Raw genomic sequence first — 23,717 nt, 5'->3', positions numbered from 1 at the left:
AAAACTAATATAAGGGGGTCCAACTGAAATGAGATACTCCGTAGCATTGATGATCATGGGCTAACCATTAATTAAAGCAATTGTGATAAATGGGCTTACGACTTGCTTATGAATTATGATTATTCAAATTACAAACTTCACTTTATTCTGATTCCCAACAAAATGATCAAAAAATTTAAAAACTACTAGTTTTCAATATCCATAAACTTGCAAAAACACAATATGCATAAAAGTCCATAACAGAATACTATTGTTGTCATGTCAGCAAATTGATGATCAATATCTGTAGACTTAACCCAGGACCAAATAGACCATGATCAACACGTATATTCCGACTTGAAACTAAGATCATGATCAACAGAGGTGGGTTTGGCTCACAGACATAGATCATGTTGATCACTTATGGGACCGACCCACAACTACAATCAAGAGTACAATGATTGTAAGAAAGAAAGAGCTGCTTAGATTCTTATCAAATGAGTTGAGGCCTCCATTCACCGAGTTCTCGTCCTTGTTCATAGGATGAACCAACTCATTCACAATCTTTGTTATTTTCTCTACTATTTCAATCACTTTATCTTTTGTATTCGCGAAAATCCAATGAAGTATTTGTGTAACTGGATTTGAGACATCACCACTCTTATCAGCCACCTCTGTAGCACCTTTATCTACTATACATAATCTCAACAACAATTACAATAAGTAGCAACACTAAATTTTGCAAAGATAGATTAAAAAAACCATTAACTTAAACAAAATCATATGATACTCTTTCTTTCACAAAAGAGTTAATATAAAATTAATGTCATCAAATACATAACTATTAAAGTGGACACGAACCTTCATTGACTGATTCACGAAGCTCACGAACCACCTCATTGTTCATAACAGCGTCCCAAATAGCCTTGTCTGATGACAATGAAATGACCATTCTCTGCACCATGAAAATCAAAACTAAATTTAAAGCAATTTATCATAGAAATTAAATCTAGCTAGTGTATGCTGAATTATCAACTATATGTGAGTGAACACATTTTAAAGGTTCATATTAGTGTTTAGTGTGTTGCAAGTGTCTCATAAAAGTGAAATTGGTCCAAATATGTATGGGTTGAAAAAGGCATTATCGTACCTGAACGGAAGGATCGGTTTGCAATAGATGGAAAGCATCATAAACTTTGTCTGAGGATGGAACTTGAAATGTACTTGTGGAGTTGCATACTTGCACAGACGGCTCAATCCAATCTGACTCTGATTCAGTTTTATAAAAACTAGCTGAACGACCTAAAATCTTATCCTCATCACAACCATATGCTCTCCGATCATTAATGAATCGTGCAAACGGAACTGGTTCAAGAAACCTATCGTTCACGAAACAAAACTCAAATTCAAAAACAATTCTCAATTCCTTAATTAGGTTCCAAATTAATTACGTTACTGCCTACATCCCATTACAATTGTTTTGTATTGTTATTTTGGATTCTCCCAAATAAGTATCCATTATCATGTTTAAATGTTCACCCAAAATATTTTCATGTTACAACCAATTATTTATGTTATTGCCTCCATTATTTCCATTTTCAAATTAAGATTGATATTACTATAATATATTAAGTTATATTATATGTTGTGTTCACCCAAAATATTGTCAGTATTCATCATTTTTAAGATAACACAACATTACTCTCAAACAGAAAACTCAAGAAATTATATATATATATATAGGGGCAGGATCAATGGGGAAGTAACCAATCGGGGGGAAGCGGGGGAAGCAAAAAATTTTTTTTTTTTTTTTTCGTTTTTTTGGAATTTTTTTTTCTGGCATCAAGATCACACAAAAATATGAACATTTAGAAGAGACACTTCGTGATGAATGTTATTATTTAGGCGGGAAAACAATCGACGAAAATAACATTCAAGATAATATTGTTCGTGAAGAATATGAACGTTTTTTTTCTTCATGTTTTGTGAAGTAAAATTTAGCCCGATTTAGAGTTTAGGGTTTAGGGTTTAGAGTTTGGTGTTTTGGGTTTATTCCATAAATCCAAAACACCAAACCCTAAACCCTACACCCTAAACCGTTCGTGTTAAAAACTCAATCTAAATCCTAAATCTAAATCCTAAATCTAAACCATAAACCCTAAATTTCTAAACTCTAATATCTAAACCCTATAAACCCTAATATCTAAACCCCAATAGCTAAAACCTCAAAATACGCTCGAAAAACACGATAATTGTTATATATTACTTCTTCAAGCGTTTTCCCGCCAAAATAAAAACATTTATCACAAAGTGTCTACTAAATGTTCATATTTTCATCTCATCTATAATGTTCGTGAACAAAATTTTTTCAAAAAACGAAGAAAAAAAAAGTTTTTGCTTCCCCCCGCTTCCCCCCGAATGGTTACTTCCCTCTTGATCCTACCACTATATATATATATATATATATATATATATATATATATATATATATATATATATATATATATATATATATAGGCAGGATCAATAGGGAAGCGGGGGGAAGCAAATTTTTTTTTTTCGTTTTTTTGGAAATTTTTTTCCGGCATCAAGATCACACAAAAATATGAACATTTAGAAGAGACACTTCGTGATGAATGTTATTATTTAGGCGGAAAAACGATCGACAAAAATAACATTCAAAATAATATTGTTCGTGAAAAATATGAACGTTTTTTTTTTCATATTTTGTGAAGTAAAATTTAGCCCGATTTAGAGTTTAGGGTTTAGGGTTTAGGGTTTGGTGTTTTGGGTTTATTCCATAAACCCAAAACACCAAACCCTAAACCCTAAACCCTAAACTCTAAACCGTTCGTGTTAAAAACTCAATCTAAATCCTAAATCTAAACCCTAAATCTAAACCCTAAACCCTAAATTTCTAAACCCTAATATCTAAACCATATAAACCCTAATATCTAAACCCCAATAGCTAAAACCTCAACATACGCTCGAAAAACACGATAATTGTTATATATTACTTCTTAAGCGTTTTCCCGCCAAAATAAAAATATTTATCACAAAGTGTCTCCACTAAATGTTCATATTTTCATCCCATCTATAATGTTCGTGAACAAAGTTTTTTCAAAAAATGAAAAAAAAAAAAAAAAAGTTTTTTCTTCCCCCCGATTGGTTATTTCCCTCTTGATCCTACCACTATATATATATATATATATATATATATATATATATATATATATATATATATATATATATATATATATATATATATATATATATATCCTGACTTTAACCCTTTATTTTATATGTTACATTGCATACACTATTTATTCAGTTCACCAGCATCTGCAATATTGAATACAACAATAAACAAATAAATTTATACAATCAATAAAAACCTGCTCAGGATATATATATATATATATATATATATATATATATATATATATATATATATATATATATATATATATATATATATCGGGAGAAAATCTAGCGCTAAGTGGCACTTGGTGAGATAAGGGGATAAGTGATTTTGTGATTTTTATATCTTTAGTTCTACAACTCCGATTTAAAAAAAACTGCTGGTATCTATTTTCATTGTGTAGATTCAGAAAAAAATAATTTTTTTAACTGGATCGTTAAGATGCATTTGATGCATGTTATCCGCTGTTTGATGCATGTTAACTGCTTTTCGTTCATCAGATGTATGTTAACAAAAAAAAAAGAAAAAATGACTTTTGATTAATGAAAAACAGTGTTCAGGGTTTAGTAATTATGGTTTAGAATTTAGGGTTTATAAATTAGGGTTTAGGGTTTATAGAATATGGTTAGAACGAGTTTTTTAATACGAACGGTTTAGAGTTCAGGGTTTAGGGTTTACGGAGTAAACCCGAAAACCCTAAACCTTAAACACTAAACTCTAAATCGGGATAAATTCTAAAAAAACTCAAAAAACCTCAAAACACATTAACAAACATCACATGCATTTTAAGCTCCTAGTGAAAAAAAAAAAATTTGAATCTACACAATGTCAGTTAATCACGGATTTTTTTTAAATCGAAGATTTAATGTAAAAGATATAAAAGTCAAATTTTACTTATCTCCTTATTTCAAAAATGTCACTTATCCCTTGATCTCTGATATATATATATATATATATATATATATATATATATATATATATATATATATATATATATATATATATATATATATATATATATATATATATATATATATTAAATAATGATAATGATATAGAATATGAGACTAATTATACATTTATACATATAAATAATAGTAAAAGGGGTGGTTGCCGTATTGCCCCTAAACATGTTGTTTTGATTTCGAAATTTGCCCATGCTCAACAACTCATGCAACCATTTGGGCCCAAATGGGCCGGGCCCACTCACTAGTTAATTAATTAAATAATAATAAAAAAAGGTTACATACCGTTGAAGAGAAGAAACTGCATGGTGAACTTCATCTTCCGAAGGAACACTACCAAAAACATCAATATCATCATAAACACTTTCACTATCACTACCATCAATATACTCCCAATTATCAAACTCTTCATTGGCCGAAAAACCCCAGTTCTCCGGCGCCTCCACCGGAACATAAAAAGGTGGTGCAAAATTATTACTATTATTATTATTATTACTATTATTATTATTATTATTATTATTCGAAGATACAAAAAGAGTGGTATTGTTTTTTGATTGATTGTTACGGTTACTAGTGGTGGTTGATGATCTTGTTGTGGTTGTGAAGGTGGAATGTGAAAATGGTTGTTCGGTGCCACCAACGATGCCGGCTCTATGGACGGTTTTGATAATTTCACCGCCCCCGCCGGCTCCCATTCCCGGACCAAATGACCACCTCATCGTTGATGGATGTTATCCGGTTATTGACTGATTCCTTAATTATTTGTTTGTGGGAAATTACAGAATGTAAATCGTTATTATATATATATATATATTTCTTATAATAATATACTCGTACTAAACAAATAGATATAGAGAACGATTAAATATTAAATAATAATAATTATTATTATTATAATAATATAATATATCCCATTACAAATGTGGTGGGGTTTTTTTTTAACTAAGCCTAACTAGTGTTTTAAAAACATATTTAACGATAAAGGATGGTGGTACTTTAAAAAGTATTTATTTATGATATATTATCTTTCAATTCTTATTGTATACGGAGTAAAATTTAACTCTCATGAAATACAGAGACGGTTGAAAAGCTTCAGCTACCATCGGTCTCATCATCGTACGTCTCCAACAGTCCAACTATCCCTCGAAATGCAATTATGGCCACTTAGAACTATACTTGAGTTTAATTGTATCAAATTATTGAAGTTGTGATGTGGTCCAGTGGTTGGTGGTCTGCCTCCTTTAGGGGAGGTCAAAAGTTCGACCCTCGTTGACTACATATTAAAAACACAATTTCATCCCTGCCATGAAGTATCCATCCATAGCACCTTTCTCATATCGTTTGGGGGGTAAAGGGGAGGAGGGTTTTACTTGGCCGTGCTCTTGGATCGGTTTCAAGGTTTCCTCCCGGACAGCGATGGGAGCGGGGTTATTATCGCTGCATCGGCATAGTCGAAACGGGAGATGATCGCAACGGGTGGTTTAGTCCTCCTCGAGTGATCTCATTCGTTGTTCAAAAAAAAAAATTTGTATCAAATTATTGTATGGATTGACCTCATACATCACACACCTCAAAAACTCATTGTCATTTTCAAAATAAAAATTGACCTGGTAATGCAATTAACACACCACTTATCAAAACCCGACCAAAACCATCGAACTTCTCTAATGACTATCAAGTTTGTGAACGATTTTGACAAATCCGGCAACGACGGTGCGTCCGATGAGGTGTTGGTGGATGCGGTGGTCCGCACAAATATTCTTCTTAGTGAAATTTGTGTTTATCAAATCAACATATTGTTTTGATTGATTGTTTATGTAACAACCCGCCTTTTTCCGTTAATTTATTTTTACGCCGTCTTTTTTTTTAATAATATCTTTCGTTATCTAAATTCGCATCTTCCGTTGACTAGCGTTTTAATATTTTCCGTTATTTAATTATAACATCTCTCGTTACCCTAGCGTATTTAAAATATTTCGTTCGGTTAATTCACGCACCCGCTTTTAAACTTGAGGGACCAATGTTGCCAAGTGACCAAAGTCTTGACTAGGTCAAATGGTTAACCTCCATCTCCTCCACTCATTCACCTCCTCATTTCCTTACTACTTCCACTTTATGCTCTCAAACACCCACTTCCACCCAATTCATTAAATCATCATCTAAATCATTTCAAGGAAGCAAACATCAAAAGAAAATTGTACTTTTGGAATCCTCTCTTCATCCTCTACGTTTTGATACTACTTTCATAACTTGGGGTAAGGTTTTTCTAAAACTCAAATTTCTCTAATTCGATTTGTAAACTTGAAATGGTGTTAGTTAGTGTCTATGGCTCATTAGGTTGATGAATATGTAATTTGATTGCTTGATTTGCTTGTATGAGTAACTAGCTTGAATATGAAAAATGAGTTAGTTTAATCTTTGTTTTTGGTTGATTAAATGTTGATTAAATATTAAAGTGCATGTATTAAAAGTGTTACTAGCATCATTAGCTTCGTTTTGGTATGTAGGTTGACTTGGAAGACTTCACTAACATGATTATTGAATTTGTGATTCTTGGTTAGGGTTTAGTAGCCTTAAATATGAATTTTGATGCATTGAATGCTATGATATATTGTTGGTAAGTGTTTAGTAGTATTATATGCGTAATTACCTAGAAACGGCGTATTATATGTGTGTGTTAAGTTCCCGAATCATCATTTGCATTTATGAGCTTGAAACATTAAATGGTGATCATTAAATGATCATTCGAAGAGGATTCGGTTATCGTAAATGTTGGATTTGATTGATGATATGTGTTTAGTTGTATTCCTTGTTAAAATACCTTTCCAACGATGTATGATATGCGTTTTTAGCATTTTCGGATCATTAGTTATGAATGAAAGAAGTTTGGCTCGACACTTAGAAAAATTCAGCATTTCAGCACCTGAAGGACCCAAGTTGCGGCCGTAACCCAGGCCATTGCGGCCGCAACCCAGGACATTGCGGTCGTAACCCAGGCCATTACGGGCGTACCATTATGGGCTGTCCAAAATTGTCATTTTTCGTTTAATTCTAACTATGCTACGCATCTCCGATTAACATGTAACTTGTTCTAAGATGCTCATATATGATTATGTAACTTAGAAAAATTGTCCGAGACCCGACCCGAACACGTTGAATTTTTCGTTGACTTTGACTTTGGCCAAGGTTGACTTTTAATCAAACTTAACCAATTCTTTGTTTAATCGTTATAACATTTCCCTTATACTTGATTCTTGCATGAAACTTGACAACTTGATTCACATGCTATATAATCGAGTCGTAACGAGCCATAGGACTAATTGAACACATTTCGAACGACCTTGTGTCGTAACCGGTAATTGATACAACTTATTTGTTTAGGTAAAGGCTAAGCAACTTTCATTTGCACAACGTTTAATTTCAAATACTTTGGCGTGCAACTACGGTGAGATCATAGTCCCACTTTTACTCTTTTATACTTATATTTGGGATGAGAAAACATAAACGTTTCGTTTTACAAAGTGAACACAAGTACGAAAACAACCATTCTACGTACGAGTTAGAACAAAAAGCCTCAATTCAACTATCATTAGTTACACTTGCAGGGTGTAAGCGAGAACTTATGTTGTATGGCCATACGGGTTTGACAAACCCTCATTCAGACGGTTCGACCGTTAGAGGATGAAATATATTTTCGAGTATAAGAGTAGGTTCTAACACTATATTAATGGGGTTCGTGACAGTTAAGCCTTGATAATTGGTTGCTCGTGATAACCACAACAACTTTTAGAATGGGTTACTATTAATTCAACATTATAAATCTTGTGGTTCAATTTACTTACTTACTTACTTACTTGCTTACTTACTAAATCTATGATTTCACCAACGTCTTCTTTGACAGATTTTCTATGTTTTTCTCAGGTCTTTGAATGCTAAGTGATACATGTTTCCGCACTCTATTTTGATACTTGCTTGGATGTCGAGTATACATGCATTTTTGGAGCGTATTTTGACTTTATCTTAAATTGTGTCGCATATGTTACATTTGTACTTAAAACGTTGTAACGTAGCTAGTTGTTAAAGAACTTTTGTAAACTTGAAACACCTTTACATTTGAAATGAATGCAACATATTTTGATCAAACGTTGTACTAAAGACTTATGACCACGTAACGGGACCTAAGTAGACGGCCGTCAATGAGGATTTTGTCGGGTCGCCGCTACAGATGGTATCAGAGCGTTGGTTGTAGGGATTTAGAGTTCATTGGTGTCAACCCCGAGTCATAGGTTGCATTAGTGAGTCTAGACTACAACCGGCATATAGACTTGAAATAGGACTTGCTTGACTACTTGTGCATTTATACTTGTACTCTTCTATTCATATCTAACTCATATTCCATCTTAATCTCACGTTGTTTAATTTGATTGATACACCGTCTTGACCTTATGAGGTAATGTTAAATGCACGCGTGAATTAGGGTAATATAATTGCCGGGATTATATTACGGTGACTCATGTGGACATACCGACATTATAACATAAGGAATTGAGGGGGGTCAAGGAAAATTTTCTCTCTATCTTTATTCCATATCACGATTAGTATTATTGAGAATACTAATCAACGATATTCTTGCGTTTTCAAGGAACAATGGCTCGCCGAGGTCAACACAATACTCCTCCCGAAACTCTCGAAGAAGCCCTCCAACGAATGATAGCCATCGCCGTAGATGCGGCCATGGCCGGTCACTCCTCCAACAACAATAATCATAACAACAACCACAACAACAACAATCATGGAGCCAATAATTCAAAGGAGGGGTGCTCCTACAAGAACTTCATGGGGTGCAAACCTCACACTTTCGATGGAATCGGGGGACCGGTTGCTCTCACCCGATGGTTTGAGCAAACGGAAGCCATTTTTAGCATAAGCGGATGCCGGAACCAAGACAAGGTCAAGTATTCCACCCACACTTTCGCCGGTATCACTCTCACATGGTGGAACACGTATGTGCAATCGGTGGGTACGGATGAAGCCCACGCACTCTCTTGGACAGAATTAAGAGAAAAGATGGCCACCGAATACTTCCCGCGTGAAGAGACTCGAAGGTTCGAACAGGGGCTAAGGAATTTAAAAGCGGTCCGGAATGACCTCGAAACTTATAATCAACGGTTTGCCGAACTAGCCTTAATATGTCCAAACCTCATGACTCCCGAGTCCCTAAGAGTTGAACTTTACATGGATGGCCTCCCTAAGAGCATTCAACACGGGGTAATGTCATCAAAACCCGCCAACCTACAAGAGGCTTTAACGATGGCCCGCCAATTGATGGAAACGGTGGGTGTAATTGAAGTGCCGGCACCAAAGCCGAGGATAAATCGGGTGGCAACAAAAGGAAATGGGAAGCCTCTCAATCAAACAACTACAACAACAACAACTTCGCTAAGAAGCCTTTCACCTCCGGCATCAAGAAAGGGTATGCCGGATACCTACCTTTTTGTAACAAGTGCCACAAACATCATCTTGGTGAATGTGGCAAACCATTTTGCAACAAGTGTCAAAGAAGTGGCCATGTGGCCCACGATTGTAGAAATACCGCTCCTGTCGCTCAAAAGGGGCCCAATTCACCAAAAACGATTGTTTGTTTCAAATGTGGCCAGCCGGGTCATTATAGAAATACATGCCCAAAGAATAAAGCTAACTCCGATGCACGCGGTCGAACTTTCAACATTAACGCCAAGGATACCCGCGATGACAATGAACTAGTCACGGGTACGTTTTTTCTCAACAACTCTTATGTTTCTTATTTATTCGATTCGGGTGCAGATAAAAGTTTCGTATCCAAGACTGTGACTCATGCTTTTTGCGCTCCACCACTTCCCCTAGATACTACTTATACCATTGAAGTGGCCAACGGGAAACTATTGCGTGCCGACAAATTTTATCGGGAGTGTACGTTAAACGTATTGGGTAAGAGTTTGAATATGACTTGATACCTATAGAACTAAGGAGCTCCAGTCCTATTCGTTAAGAAACAAAATGATTTCCTACAAATGTGTATCGATTATCATGAACTAAATAAATTAACGGTTGAGAAACGATATCCTCTTCCCCGTGTCGATAAACTCTTGATCAATTACAAGGATCTCGTGTATATTCCAAAATCGACCTCCAATCCGTTATCATATTCTTAGATGATGTCTTAATCTATTCAAAAGCGAAGAAGAAAATGAACAACATCTCCGTCTTACGCTCGAACTCTTGAGAAAAGAGCAACTCTATGCCAAATTCTTCACGTGTGAATTTTGGTTAAACGAAGTCCAAATTCTAGACCATGTTATTAGTGGTCAAGGTATTAAAGTCGATCCCGCAGATATCGAAGCCATACGAAATTGGGAAACCCCCACGACTCCGACTCATATTCGTAAATTTTTTGATCTCGCCGGTTATACCGAAGATTCATTTCCTACCTTTCTGTATTCTCATCATTTAACCTCGTTAACTCACAAGGAAAGAAATTCGTTTGGTCCGCAGAACAAGAGACGGCATTTCAAATCTTAAGGAAAAAGTTGACCACCGCTCATATCTTATCTCTTCCCGAAGGCAATGATAATTTTATTGTATATTTTGTGACGCCTGCAAACAAGGTTTTGGGTGTGTGTTCATAAAACGAAAGAAAGTTATCGCTTACATTTCCCGGCAATTGAAAATTTACGAACAAAGCTACACGACACGCGAACTAGAATTTACAGCCGTTGTCTTTGCGCCTAAACTGTGGAGACACTAACCTTATGGAACCAAAAGTACCGTTCCCACCGACCACAAAAGCCTCCAACACATTTTCGATCAAAAACAACTCAACACGAGACAACGACGGTGGACTGAAACATTAAATGATTATGATTGTGAACCTCGTTACCATCCGGGCAAGGCAAACGTTGTAGCCTATACCTTGAACCAAAAGGAATGAATTAAACCTCTCCGTGTCTGAACCTTAAACGTGATTATCCACACCAACCTCGACTAGCTAAATTCATGTAGCACAAAAAGGAACCTAAAAATGCAAATAATTCTAAGTGAACACCTGAAAGGCCTCCTCTCTCGACTCGAAATCAAAGAAACTAAAATTCGTTTTTCTGCCTGAAGAAATTTGGATACTTAATTTTGGGGCTCGATCAACCTTCTCATCACCACGTATCACGTTATATAACTCTGTTATTTCACTGTTGTCGTCTGATATTACCTGAATCCAAGATAAAACACAATCCAAGGACACCTCTTCTTTCATTGACTTATCATCCTTATGCTTCCGATAAATGGCCAGCTACTACTCAACTCCAAAACATATATAACTACGTGTATTATCTCGTTTCCACCAAGTCTCAACATTTGACCACAAGATGCGCGATGCGACTATACCAAGAATGAAAACACCTCCTATCATTATGCTCATACTTCTGTATAAGGAAATCTTATCATCCAATCTCTCAATGGAGAGAGACTCCACACACGATACCAGTATTCACCACGAAGGGGAATAATCTCATCAAACGTTTTCAGAAACCGACAGATCAAGCAACATACGATTCAAACCTCAGAAGACATATTACGAACTTGTATTGTTTCCTTTAGCCGATTCATTTTACAATGATAGTTATCATTCGAGTATTAACGCCGCACCTTTCTAAGCTTTATATTGGCGCAAATGTCGTTCTCCTAATTGTTGGGCCGAGGTAGGTGACAAGCAAATCACCGGATCTGAACTCATTCAAGAAATAACCGTTAAGATCGTTCAAATCCGAGAAGGGCTCAAGACGGCCCGTCGCCCCCAAAAGAGTCATGCCGATGTTAGACGTAAACCTCTCAAATTCCAAATGGGTAACCGCATAATGTTAGAAGTCGCACCTTGAAAAGGTGTAATCCGTTTTGGGAAACGTAGAAAGCTAAATCCGCAATATTTTGATCATTTTGAAATCTTGGAGCGTATTGGACCCGTTGCTTACCGTTTCGAACTCCAAACTCTATCAAATTCTGTTCCTCCTACATTTCCGTGTATCAAACTTAATGAAGTGTCTTGCCGAACAAGAACTTATTATTCCTTTCAATGAGCTTACTATCGATGACAAACTCCACTTCATGGGAAAACCGGTTGGAATTATGAATCGTGAAACTAACTTTAAAACAACGTAAAATCCCGATTTTCAAAATTCGTTGGGATACCAACAGAGGATCCGAGTTTGCGTGGAAAGGACAAGATAAAATGAAAAGGAAGTACCCCCACTCATTCGTAACTACTACTTCCAACTAAATTTCGGGACGAAATTTCTTTTAAGGTGTGGGTAATATAACAACCCTCATTTTTCCGTTAATTTATTTTAACGCCTTCTTTTTTTTGTTAATAATATCTTTCGTTATCTAAATTCGCATCTTCCGTTGACTAGCATTTTAATATTTTCCGTTATTTAATTATAACATCTCTCGTTACCCTAGCGTATTTAAAATATTTCGTTCGGTTAATTCACGCACACGCTTTTAAACTTGAGGGACCAATGTTGCCAAGTGACCAAAGTCTTGACTAGGTCAAATGGTCAACCTCCATCTCCTCCACTCATTCACCTCCTCATTTCCTTACTACATCCACTTTATGCTCTCAAACACCCACTTCTACCCAATTCATTAAATCATCATCTAAATCATTTCAAGGAAGCAAACATCAAAAGAAATTGTACTTTTGGAATCCTCTCTTCATCCTCTACGTTTTGATACTACTTTCATAACTTGGGGTAAGGTTTTTCTAAAACTCAAATTTCTCTAATTCGATTTGTAAACTTGAAATGGTGTTAGTTAGTGTCTATGGCTCATTAGGTTGATGAATATGTAATTTGATTGCTTGATTTGCTTGTATGAGTAACTAGCTTAAATATGAAAAATGGGTTAGTTTAATCTTTGTTTTTGGTTGATTGAATGTTGATTAAATTTTAAAGTGCATGTATTAAAAGTGTTACTAGCATCATTAGCTTCGTTTTGGCATGTAGGTTGACTTGGAAGACTTCACTAACATGATTATTGAATTTGTGATTCTTGGTTAGGGTTTAGTAGCCTTAAATATGAATTTTGATGCATTGAATGCTATGAGATGTTGGTAAGTGTTTAGTAGTATTGTATGCATAATTACCTACGAAACGGCGTATTATATGTGTGTGTTAAGTTTCCGAATCATCATTTGCATTTATGAGCTTGAAACATTAAATGGTGAGCATTAAATGATCATTCGACGAGGATTTGGTTATCGTAAATGTTGGATTTGATTGATGATATGTGTTTACTTGTATTCCTTGTTAAAATACCTTTCCAACGATGTATGATATGCATTTTTAGCGTTTTCGGATCATTAGTTATGAATGAAAGAAGTTTGGCTCGACATTTAGAAAAATTCAGCATTTCAGCACCTGGAGGACCCAAGTTGCGGCCGTAACCCAGGCCATTGCGGCCGTAACCCAGGACATTGCGACCGTAACCCATGCCATTGCGGGCGTAACATTATGGGCTGTCCAAAATTGTCATTTTTCGTTTAATTCTAACTATGCTACGCATCTCAGATTAACATGTAACTTGTCCTAAGATGCTCATATATGATTATGTAACTTAGAAAAATTGTCCGAGACCCGACCCGAACACGTTGACTTTTTCGTTGACTTTGACCAAGGTTGACTTTTAATCAAACTTAACCAATTCTTTGTTTAATCGTTATAACCTTTCCCTTATACTTGATTCTTGCATGAAACTTGACAACTTGATTCACATGCTATATAATCGAGTCGTAACGAGCCATAGGACTAATTGAACACATTTCGACCGACCTTGTGTCATAACGGGTAATTGATACAACTTATTTGTTTAGGTCAAGGCTAAGCAACTTTCATTTTCACAACGTTTAATTTCAAATACTTTGGCGTGCAACTACGGTGAGATCATAGTCCCACTTTTACTCATTTATACTTATATTTGGGATGAGAAAACATAAACGCTTCGTTTTATAAAGTGAACACAAGTACGAAAACAACCATTCTATGTACGAGTTACAACAAAAAGCCTCAATTCAATTATCATTAGTTACACTTGCAGGGTGTAAGCGAGAACTTATGTTGTATGGCCATACGGGTTTGACAAACCCTCATTCAGACGGTTCGACCGTTGGAGGATGAAATATATTTTCGAGTATAAGTGTAGGTTCTAACACTATATTAATGGGGTTCGTGACAGTTAAGCCTTGATAATTGGGTGCTCGTGATAACCACAACAACTTTTAGAATGGGTTACTATTAATTCAACATTATAAATCTTGTGGTTCAATTTACTTACTTACTTACTTACTTATTTACTAAACCTATGATTTCACCGTCTTCGTTGACAGATTTTTTATGTTTTTCTCAGGTCTTTTAATGCTAAGTGATACATGTTTCCGCACTCTGTTTTGATACTTGCTTGGATGTCGAGTATACATGCATTTTTGGAGCGTCTTTTGACTTTATCTTAAATTGTGTCGCATAGGTTGCATTTGTACTTAAAACGTTGTAACGTAACTAGTTGTTGAACTACTTTTGTAAACTTGAAACACCTTTACATTTGAAATGAATGCGACATATTTTGGTCAAACGTTGTACTAAAGACTTATGACCACGTAACGGGACCTAAGTAGACGGCGCCGTCAATGACGATTTTGTCGGGTCGCTACAGTTTATTTAAAAGTTACTAGCTTAAGACCGGCGGATTCGCGGGTTCGTCAATAAAAATTTCAAATATAATAATTTATGCATCAGCTTATGTAAAAATACGCTACAAATTCTGCATAATAAACAAATGAAGGCAAAGAAAGTAGTTAACTGAATGTATTATAAATACATGTGTATAATTATTGTTATCAAATCTAATCGTTTGAAAAGATACAGACGTTAAGTATACTTGTCTCAATAACATCAGACAAATGGAATCCTCCACCTATTCACATTTTACAATGCGCTGGAGGTGTACTTTTGGATTGCATTTACAATTAGCATAGCATTAGCATGTTATAGATATTGGATATAAGAAATTGCTGGAAACATACCTTGAATTTAAGGACATTGAGAACAATGCCAAAAGTTTTTCATTCATAACATCAGCAATTGGTCAAATTCAACTATTGTGGGTATACAAAGTTTCCTTCGGATTCTATAACTGAATCACCTGTTATGATCTTCCATATCTGGAAAATGTCAACCGATGAAGCAAACTATTTACAATTACACGAATTAAAGAACAGAGGGGGGAAGTTCAAAAAAGTTGATTCAGCAGAAAATACAATGCAGACGTTGGTTAGGTCAAGGATCAGAACGAATGGTCAAACGGGTGATTGTAGCTAATGCTTTCAATGTGGATTCTGCAATTTCACAAACAAAAAATTTACAACCATCAAGATGCATATGTGATGTTGGACTATGCTCTTGGTAGCCAACAATACAAATATTGGACCCAACAAAAAAGTTCTCTTTTGGCACACTAAATCAGCTCACCCACCCATTTAGCCACTTATAAGCTGCTTTAGGTACTTCAACCATAAAAGTTATCTTTTGACCCGCTAGATGGGTCCACTCCCCATCTAACCACCTCTAATCTTCCATAGTTAATTTGTAGCAAACGTCAGCAACCTTAGTGTACCAGATATTTTTAAGTGGGTCAAAATGGTGACATATGTTTCCAACGAGCCTTTTGAATGCATTTTCGACGTCAAAAACTACTTAAAATTTAAGTTTCTCCGTATAAACCTAACCTCTTTTGACCCATACCAAAAACTTTCACAGTTTTATAGATAATAGGATCAAAATATCAAATGGATCATTTCATTGCCCAATCTGCATGTTGAACTCAGTAGACCTCCTAAATCATGATTTTAAAAAGTTGGCCTATTATTAAATTACTAAGTCCCATAATCATAGTTGACACAAACTTATATAAATATAGTTTTAGTTTAAACCAACCCGTTTTAACACATAAAAAAAAAAAAAAAAATTTGTCTCATTAGTTGAAGCAACGTTGCAAAATTCGCTATTCGGGGATTAATCGGTCAGGACTTTGGAAGGATTAATCGAAAATTCGGGGATTAATCGGATTGTACTATTTACATTAAAATATTAAATTTCAAAAATTATATGTGAAAATATAGAATAAAACCATAAATATAAACATAAAGTTTAACATAATTATCTAAAAGTGTTCATTTTATTCAAAATCTTTAAAATTCTAGTTCAACTTCATGTTAAAATGTTGACCTATTTTGACTTTGACCGACTTTGATTACCAAATTTGATTTTGACCCATCAATCGACGTTGACCAATTAATTAAACGGATTTTCAAAAATCGGAACGGACTGCCCTTAAAAATGATTAATCGGGGATTAAACGGGGAGTAAACGGGTTTTTTGCAACATTGAGTTGAAGTGTACGATCCACCCATATTACCATCTTGACTTCCTCACATTTAGTAGAATCAATATCCATAACTTTCATGCCAGATGTGTCTATAGTATCATTTGATTAAGCCCTATAAATTATAAAGTCATTAAGGCTTCATTAATTTAGGAACATAAATTTTATGTTTTGAGGGAAAAAAACCCCAAACTGATTGAGAAATTTCTTGAAAACAGTCAGAGAAAGATTGAGACACAAAGTAATGTCCACATTCAATTTTATGGCTGCACATTTTTGGGAGGACTAACATCATATACCAGTTATTATAACCAACTATTTAAACTCATCCATCATGACCAAACAAAAGTAATCTGATCAAAGATTAAAGTTGGAAAAAAATACCTTCTCTACAAAAATCATATCCAGAAAAGACTTAAAGCATAATCCCTCAAATCAATCACCTTTACTTTTTAATCAACCTGCAGCTTAAGCACTTTTACTTGTTAATCAAATCAACCTGAAAAAATGAATTAATATAATCCAATATATATTGGGGAAGCATACAATAGAGCATGATGTAGATGTCGACAACTGAATTACGTAATGAGGAGTTTCAACTTAATTAAGTAATTATATAACTGTTTATATACCTTCTTGTATAATGTACAATGTCCAATGTTGTTAACATCAAGGATTGCAAAATCGATCTTCAAATACCTTATTCCATCAAACCCAATAATGACTCCAGTTGATTCGTAATCAAAATATTGATTTTGGTTTCTTCGACTCCGATATTACTGAATATTATATTGATTTTGTTTGTGTACTGATAAACCCTAAATCAAGGGTTTAATTCATCCATAAGTTACTAATCTCTCAGATTACTGAAATGGATCAAACCCTAGAAGCGACAATACCATATGACCCGTTACCCAACCCGTCTTGCCACCAACTCATTTTACCAGCTTTAGTTATAGGGTTGAACTCATTATTTGAAAAGGCCTCCAAACCAAAACCTGGAGAGAACAACCAACAACCACTAATCAAAAACAGTTGTCGGTAATGCATACAATAACTCATGCATCTGATCATGAAAGAAATTGTAATACTCACCAACGATTATTCATACAACATAGAAAAAATGGTTTTGACTTTTTAGATTATTCATCCCAACAAACTTGGAATCTTCAAGTAGGAACAATTAATCATATAAAATTAGGACTGATTAAAAAAAATTAAATAAACATATGTTTATATAAATGCACAGAGCTACGAACTTTTTACTCAATATCTCAGTCCGATCCCATGTGTCCAGCATCCATACATCTTTTTCAGTTATAGGTTTTCGGTAGCCTTGCTGCATAATAAGGGTCATCCAACCAAAATAAATTCCTGCAGTAAATTGACACAAGAAAAAAAAATAAATGTTTCTAATAAAGTAGCAACTTTGACCCATCTGCAAAATGGGTCATATAATCAAAACAAAGGATAATGGTGACAATCTGAATGTCTTGGGGCTATTACAATTTTTACTCAAATCAGAGACTCACCATGTGTGTTGAGGCAATCTGAATGTGCTGCTTGAACAGGTATATCCATAAGCATTATCACCTAAATCACAGGTGACAATCATAAATTCTGTTGTTGACAAAATATTATTGAAAAGAAATAACAAACACAACGGAAACTAAAACAGCAAAAACAAAAAAAAGGAGGCTGAGATCTAAGAATGAAATCAAGTAACAAATAACGAACCTCCATGGCTGCAACCTGTAAGTTGCCCTGCCAAGATACGAACTCATTTTTTTCGTTGCTCGACGATTCTGAGCAACAATTAAGTCGGTAATTAGTAGATGAAAAGTAACAACCACCGCCAAATCATCAACCAACAATTACACATTGAATGATGAAATACATGCCTTGATCATGATAGCAAAAACCAATACTGTTATGTAACTAATCTAAATTGTTAAATGAAAGGATTTAGGAGGTATGGTAATAATACTTTGGGTGACATTTGACCCTTGTCATTTGACCAGTTCCCCTTTATGCTACTTTCTTCTTCAACCTAGAACAACTGAAATGATCCATACTTAAGTAAAATGATAAAGAAGAATCACAAGTGAGGCTAAATAGGCATATCAGCTGAACCACAAATTGCTAGTGATCTCTACTTACTTTATCATATCTGGGAAGCCTCATCTTCATACATGATAACTAACAGTTAGTTCAAAATATGTGATCAAGCAATATATAGAATATACATGAGGATTAAAATAAATGAGCGTCAGTCATACCTTCTCTGGTCAATTTCTCCAGAGCTGTTTGGTCAATCTTCTGATGTATCCTGTCTTATGACTGCTATCATCAACATATAACTTGCACCTTTTGATAGTCAACTTGTCAAAATAACATAAAGATAAATGGTAATCACTTTTTCATGCATGTAACTGAGACCTTGAAATTAAAATTATAATACGAACATTTAGAGGCTCTTTGTTAAAACTTGGGACAAGCAAAAGATAGTTATGCTAATTACAGTATGATCACATAAGCTCAATACCCGAGTTAAAATTATTGCCAAGTTTAACAAACCAATCCATAGTACAAGATGAACTTAAAGATGCATCCAACAGCCTGCTGAGTAGTAATATCATAAGCATAAAAACATGAAACAATATAAAAAAAAACATGTTTTTAGTATGAACAAAGGAAATAAAATAAAATAATAGAAAGTAATATGAAATCGACTATAAAACATATATGATTTCTATAATAAACCTGAGACAACAAACTAAATTGCAGATAACCGTACGATAGTTACATGAGGATTCAAAGGAAGATTATGAATTGTAAATACCTAAATGCATAGCTTATCAGATGAACTGTTTGGAAAAATGACGAATTGAAATCATGATCAAACCTGGTAGGGTTTAATCCGATCACTAACCTGGTAGGGTTTAATCCGAATCATGTAATAGCTTCGAGTTCTTGATTTCTATTGAACAATAGATGTATTGCAAATCAATCTTCATTCATTAAAACTCTAAATTAGTTATATATAAAAAAAAAGAAATACCTCCAATCGCCGTGTATACCTCCAATCTCCATCCTAGATTATTTAGGTTAATCTAATCATCATATAAAGTATAACCCTAAAACATGTAAATCGTAAGAAAAATATTAGAACAACTAACCTTTTTTTTTCAAATAAAGATTATGCTACAACAAGGATCGATCAACATTCGACCCGCTAACCTTCTTAGATACTGATTATTGCAATTGATTTTTGAATATCGATGATCAATAGAACCCTAAAACACGAAAATCATAAGAAAATTAATAGAAAAACTAACCTTCGATTCAAGAGTAATGATGATGCAGGAACGATTATTGGGATTGATTTTGAAAGAAGATTCAGGTAGAAGGAATGGAGTTTAGAGAGTTTTGCCCTAATTTTTTGTGTGTGTGTGTCGACGGAAGAGTTTTGCCTTTTTTTAGCCCGCTATTTTAATCATTAAGGCTATTATAGGAAGTCTTCTGAGAATGCAAATAGTTACTACGTATAGAAATCACTGAATGTACAAAGTGTGAAGAATAAAGAAGTGATTCTAGTATGTTTTTATTTCAAGACTATATTACTTGAGAACAAGCAACGCTCAAGAGTGAGAATATTTGATAATGCTAAAAACGAACATATATTTCATAGCATTATCCCTCAAAAAAGACAAGCATTTAGTTGCAATTGTTCTATTTACAAGTAATATTCTTTTAAATAATAAAAAGTGAAGACAAAAGACAGATTCGACGAATTGAAGACGCAAACGACCAAAAAGCTCAAAAGTACAAAGTACAATTAAAGTGGTTCAAATTATTGATGAGAAACGTCTCAAAATTACAAGAGTACAAGACGCAAAACGCAAAATACAAGATATTAAATTGTACGCAAGGACGTTCGAAAATCCGGAACCGGGACCAGAGTCAACTCTCAACGCTCGACGCAACGGACTAAAAATTACGAGTCAACTATGCACATAAATATAATATAATATTTAAATAATTCTTAAAATTATTTATATATTATATATATTTATATAAACCGTCGGCAGAATGCAAACAAACTCTTGTGAGCTGAAAAAAGGGGCCATGCGATCGCATGGCCTAGAGGCTATAACTCCATGCGATCGCATGGTGAACAGTGACAGGTCATGTCCTATAAAGTTCGCGAGTTTTGGACGAATTTTTACACCATCTATCCATCTATCTCTCTATCTCACTCGTATATATATATATATATATATATATATATATATATATATATATATTATATTTTAATTTTAATTTTAAATTCTAATAATAAGGGTATGTTAGCGAATGTTGTAAGGGTGTAAGTCGAAATTCTGTCCGTGTAACGCTACGCTATTTTTAATCATTGTAAGTTATGTTCAACCTTTTTAAATTAATGTCTCGTAGCTAAGTTATTATTATGCTTATTTAATGCCGAAGTAATCGTGATGTTGGGCTAAATATTAAAATTGGGTAATTGGGCTTTGGACCATAATTGGGGTTTGGATAAAAGAACGACACTTGTAGAAATTAGACTATGGGCTATTAATGGGTTTTATATTAACTAAATGATACCGCGTTGATTTAATATATAGACTTATAATTTGACGTATTTATATATAACCACATACGCTTGACTGGGCACGGTGGGCGGAATATCTATAAATACCAATAATTGTTCATTTAACCGGATACGGAACTGGATTAATAGTTAATAGACTTGTTGAAACAGGGGTGGATTACATTCAAGGGTAATTGGTGTAATTGTTAACAAAGTAGTAAAACCTTGGTTTACACGCAGTCGATAACCTGGTGTATTCATTAAACAAAGTATTAAGACCTTGTTACAATTCGAATCCCCAATTAGTTGGAATATTTGACTTCGGGTATAAGGATAATTTGACGAAGACTCTCGCACTTTATATTTATGACTGATGGACTATTATGGACAAATCCGTATGGACATATCGAATAATCCAGGACAAAGGACAATTAACCCATGGGAATAAACTAAAATCAACACGTCAAACATCATGATTACGGAAGTTTAAATAAGCATAATTTCTTTATTTCATATTTAATTGCACTTTTAATTATCGCACTTTTATTTACTGTCATTGTATTTAATTGCACTTTTAATTATCGTACTTTTTATTTATCGCACTTTATTTATTGTCATTTTATTTTATCGCAATTTCATTATCGTTATTTACTTTATGCTTTAAATTGAGTCTTTTATATATTTAATATTTTACATTAGGTTTTAACTGCGACTAAAGTTTTAAAATCGACAAACCGGTCATTAACCGGTAAAAATCCCCTTTTATAATAATAATATTATTTATATATTTTTGTATTTTTATAATTATAAGTTAAAAAAATATAGCGTTAGACTTGGCTAAGTCTCCCTGTGGAACGAACCGGACTCACTAAAAACTACACTACTGTACGATTAGGTACACTGCCTATAAGTGTTGTAGCAAGGTTTAGGTATATCCACTCTATAAATAAATAAATAACTTGTGTAAAATTGTATCGTATTTAATAGTTTTTAGTAGTAAAAATATAACTATTTTATACACCACCTCGCACACATCATGTATTTTTGGCGCGCTGCCGGGGAAACTTGCTTAAACGCCGGAAGCGAAACGGTATATATATAAAAAAAGATTTTTTTTATTAAGTTTTTTGTATAAAAAAATATACGTTTTAAATATTAAAAATATAAAAAGAAAAGAAAAACAAAAAAATTATACATTTTTAATAGTTTGTTAAATATATATAAAATTATTAAGTTTTTATTTTTATTTAAAAATTAAGTTTTTATTTAATTTTTACATATATTATATATATATATTAAAACCGAAAACAGAAAAAATAATAATAAAAGTAATCGGCCCGGTACTGTAGCAGCCCAGGATCTGGCCCGAATTCGCAGACCATGCGACCGCATGGTATTACAACGGTCAGGCCATGCGATCGCATGACCTGATTTGACAAGTCTGAAACCTCAGCCGACATGTTTAGGGTTTAAATTATTAATAATTATTATTATTAAACCCTAATTAGGGTTATATTTAATAATAATTTGTTTTAGTTTTTATTTAATTTGTATTTTTAGTTTAATTAGTTTCATAAATATATAAAAGTAATAGTTTTATAAAATAAATAATATAAAAATAATATTTTTATAAAAATTATACTTTTTACAACTTTAAGTTTATTTTTATATTTTGTATCTTTTTATTTGTTTTAGCGTAATATTTGTATTTTTCGTTCGTATTTAGTTTTAAGACATAGTTTTTGCCGTATTTTTTTTTAATTCTAGATTCTTAGGCTTTGACGTAAAATCTCTTAAGTGCTTTTTCTTTAGACAAAGATTTAGGTGCTTTAGAATTTTGCGACGCCGTTTTTATATTTTAGTACCTTTTTAAGTTATTGTCGTTTTGGATATAGTATTTCATTTAAGCTTTAATACCTTTAGACGCAACCTTTAATTCTTAGTTTTAGATTTTTAAGTTTTGACGTTTTTCTTTCTTATTTTTATTTTTCGACCTTTTATTTTTCGACGTTTTTCGACGCGCTCTTTTTCTTTCTTATTTTTCACCACTCTAGTTTTTAGGACATAGAATTTTCTATTTCTTCTCTAAAATTTCTTTAAACGTCGACGAAAAATTATTTTAAGTGATTAAATTGATAGACATCCAAAATTTTCTGGTTCGTAGTAATAGTTGAATTTGTTAGTGGCTGAGTTGTGAGCTTCCGATTTAAAGGGTTTTGGCTCCCTGCTACATCTATTGGCTATTCGAAACGTGGGCAAAAGCAGAAAAGTCTATTAATTGTATAACTTATATAATTTTTATTTCTTTTTAAAAACTAATAGGATATTCAGTGAATGCACCGAGCAAAACGTTCACCACCTTTTGTACGTTCACCACCTGTAACTCGATCAAGACATCTAGTAAATATTGTCGCCGTTGATTTTTCTTTAGAATCGTCATTCAGTCGACCAAGTACTCCAATTCAAATTTTCGATAATCCATTTTTTGAACCCGACCTCA

General features: G+C 33.8%; 1 protein-coding gene and 1 long non-coding RNA gene across 5 annotated transcripts; both read right to left on the bottom strand.

Moving 5' to 3' along the window:
- Positions 1-396: 396 nt before the first annotated feature.
- LOC139895820 (uncharacterized) lies at positions 397-4,865 on the bottom strand. The gene is made up of 6 exons (XM_071878373.1): positions 4,677-4,865; positions 4,432-4,586; positions 3,316-3,321; positions 1,130-1,358; positions 841-934; positions 397-671 (listed from the first exon to the last, which is right to left on the bottom strand). Exons 1-6 carry the CDS (start codon positions 4,863-4,865, stop codon positions 397-399), a joined length of 948 nt encoding a protein of 315 aa, XP_071734474.1.
- Positions 4,866-17,389: 12,524 nt separating this feature from the next.
- LOC139868620 (uncharacterized) lies at positions 17,390-20,051 on the bottom strand. Of its 4 annotated transcripts, none has more exons than XR_011765979.1 (7): positions 19,947-20,051; positions 19,670-19,745; positions 18,346-19,588; positions 18,141-18,201; positions 17,868-17,982; positions 17,508-17,606; positions 17,390-17,426 (listed from the first exon to the last, which is right to left on the bottom strand). It is a non-coding gene; the product is annotated as an uncharacterized lncRNA (long non-coding RNA). The 4 variants fall into 4 exon arrangements; XR_011765977.1 differs by having other exon boundaries at positions 17,396-17,606; positions 18,346-18,413; positions 18,596-19,588; XR_011765976.1 differs by having other exon boundaries at positions 17,396-17,606.
- Between the last annotated feature and the right edge of the window lie 3,666 nt (positions 20,052-23,717).

The sequence above is a fragment of the Rutidosis leptorrhynchoides genome, chromosome 1 (assembly GCF_046630445.1).
Source record: "Rutidosis leptorrhynchoides isolate AG116_Rl617_1_P2 chromosome 1, CSIRO_AGI_Rlap_v1, whole genome shotgun sequence".
Classification (NCBI taxonomy): Eukaryota; Viridiplantae; Streptophyta; class Magnoliopsida; order Asterales; family Asteraceae; genus Rutidosis; species Rutidosis leptorrhynchoides.
This window is presented reverse-complemented; position numbering and strand designations above follow the sequence as displayed.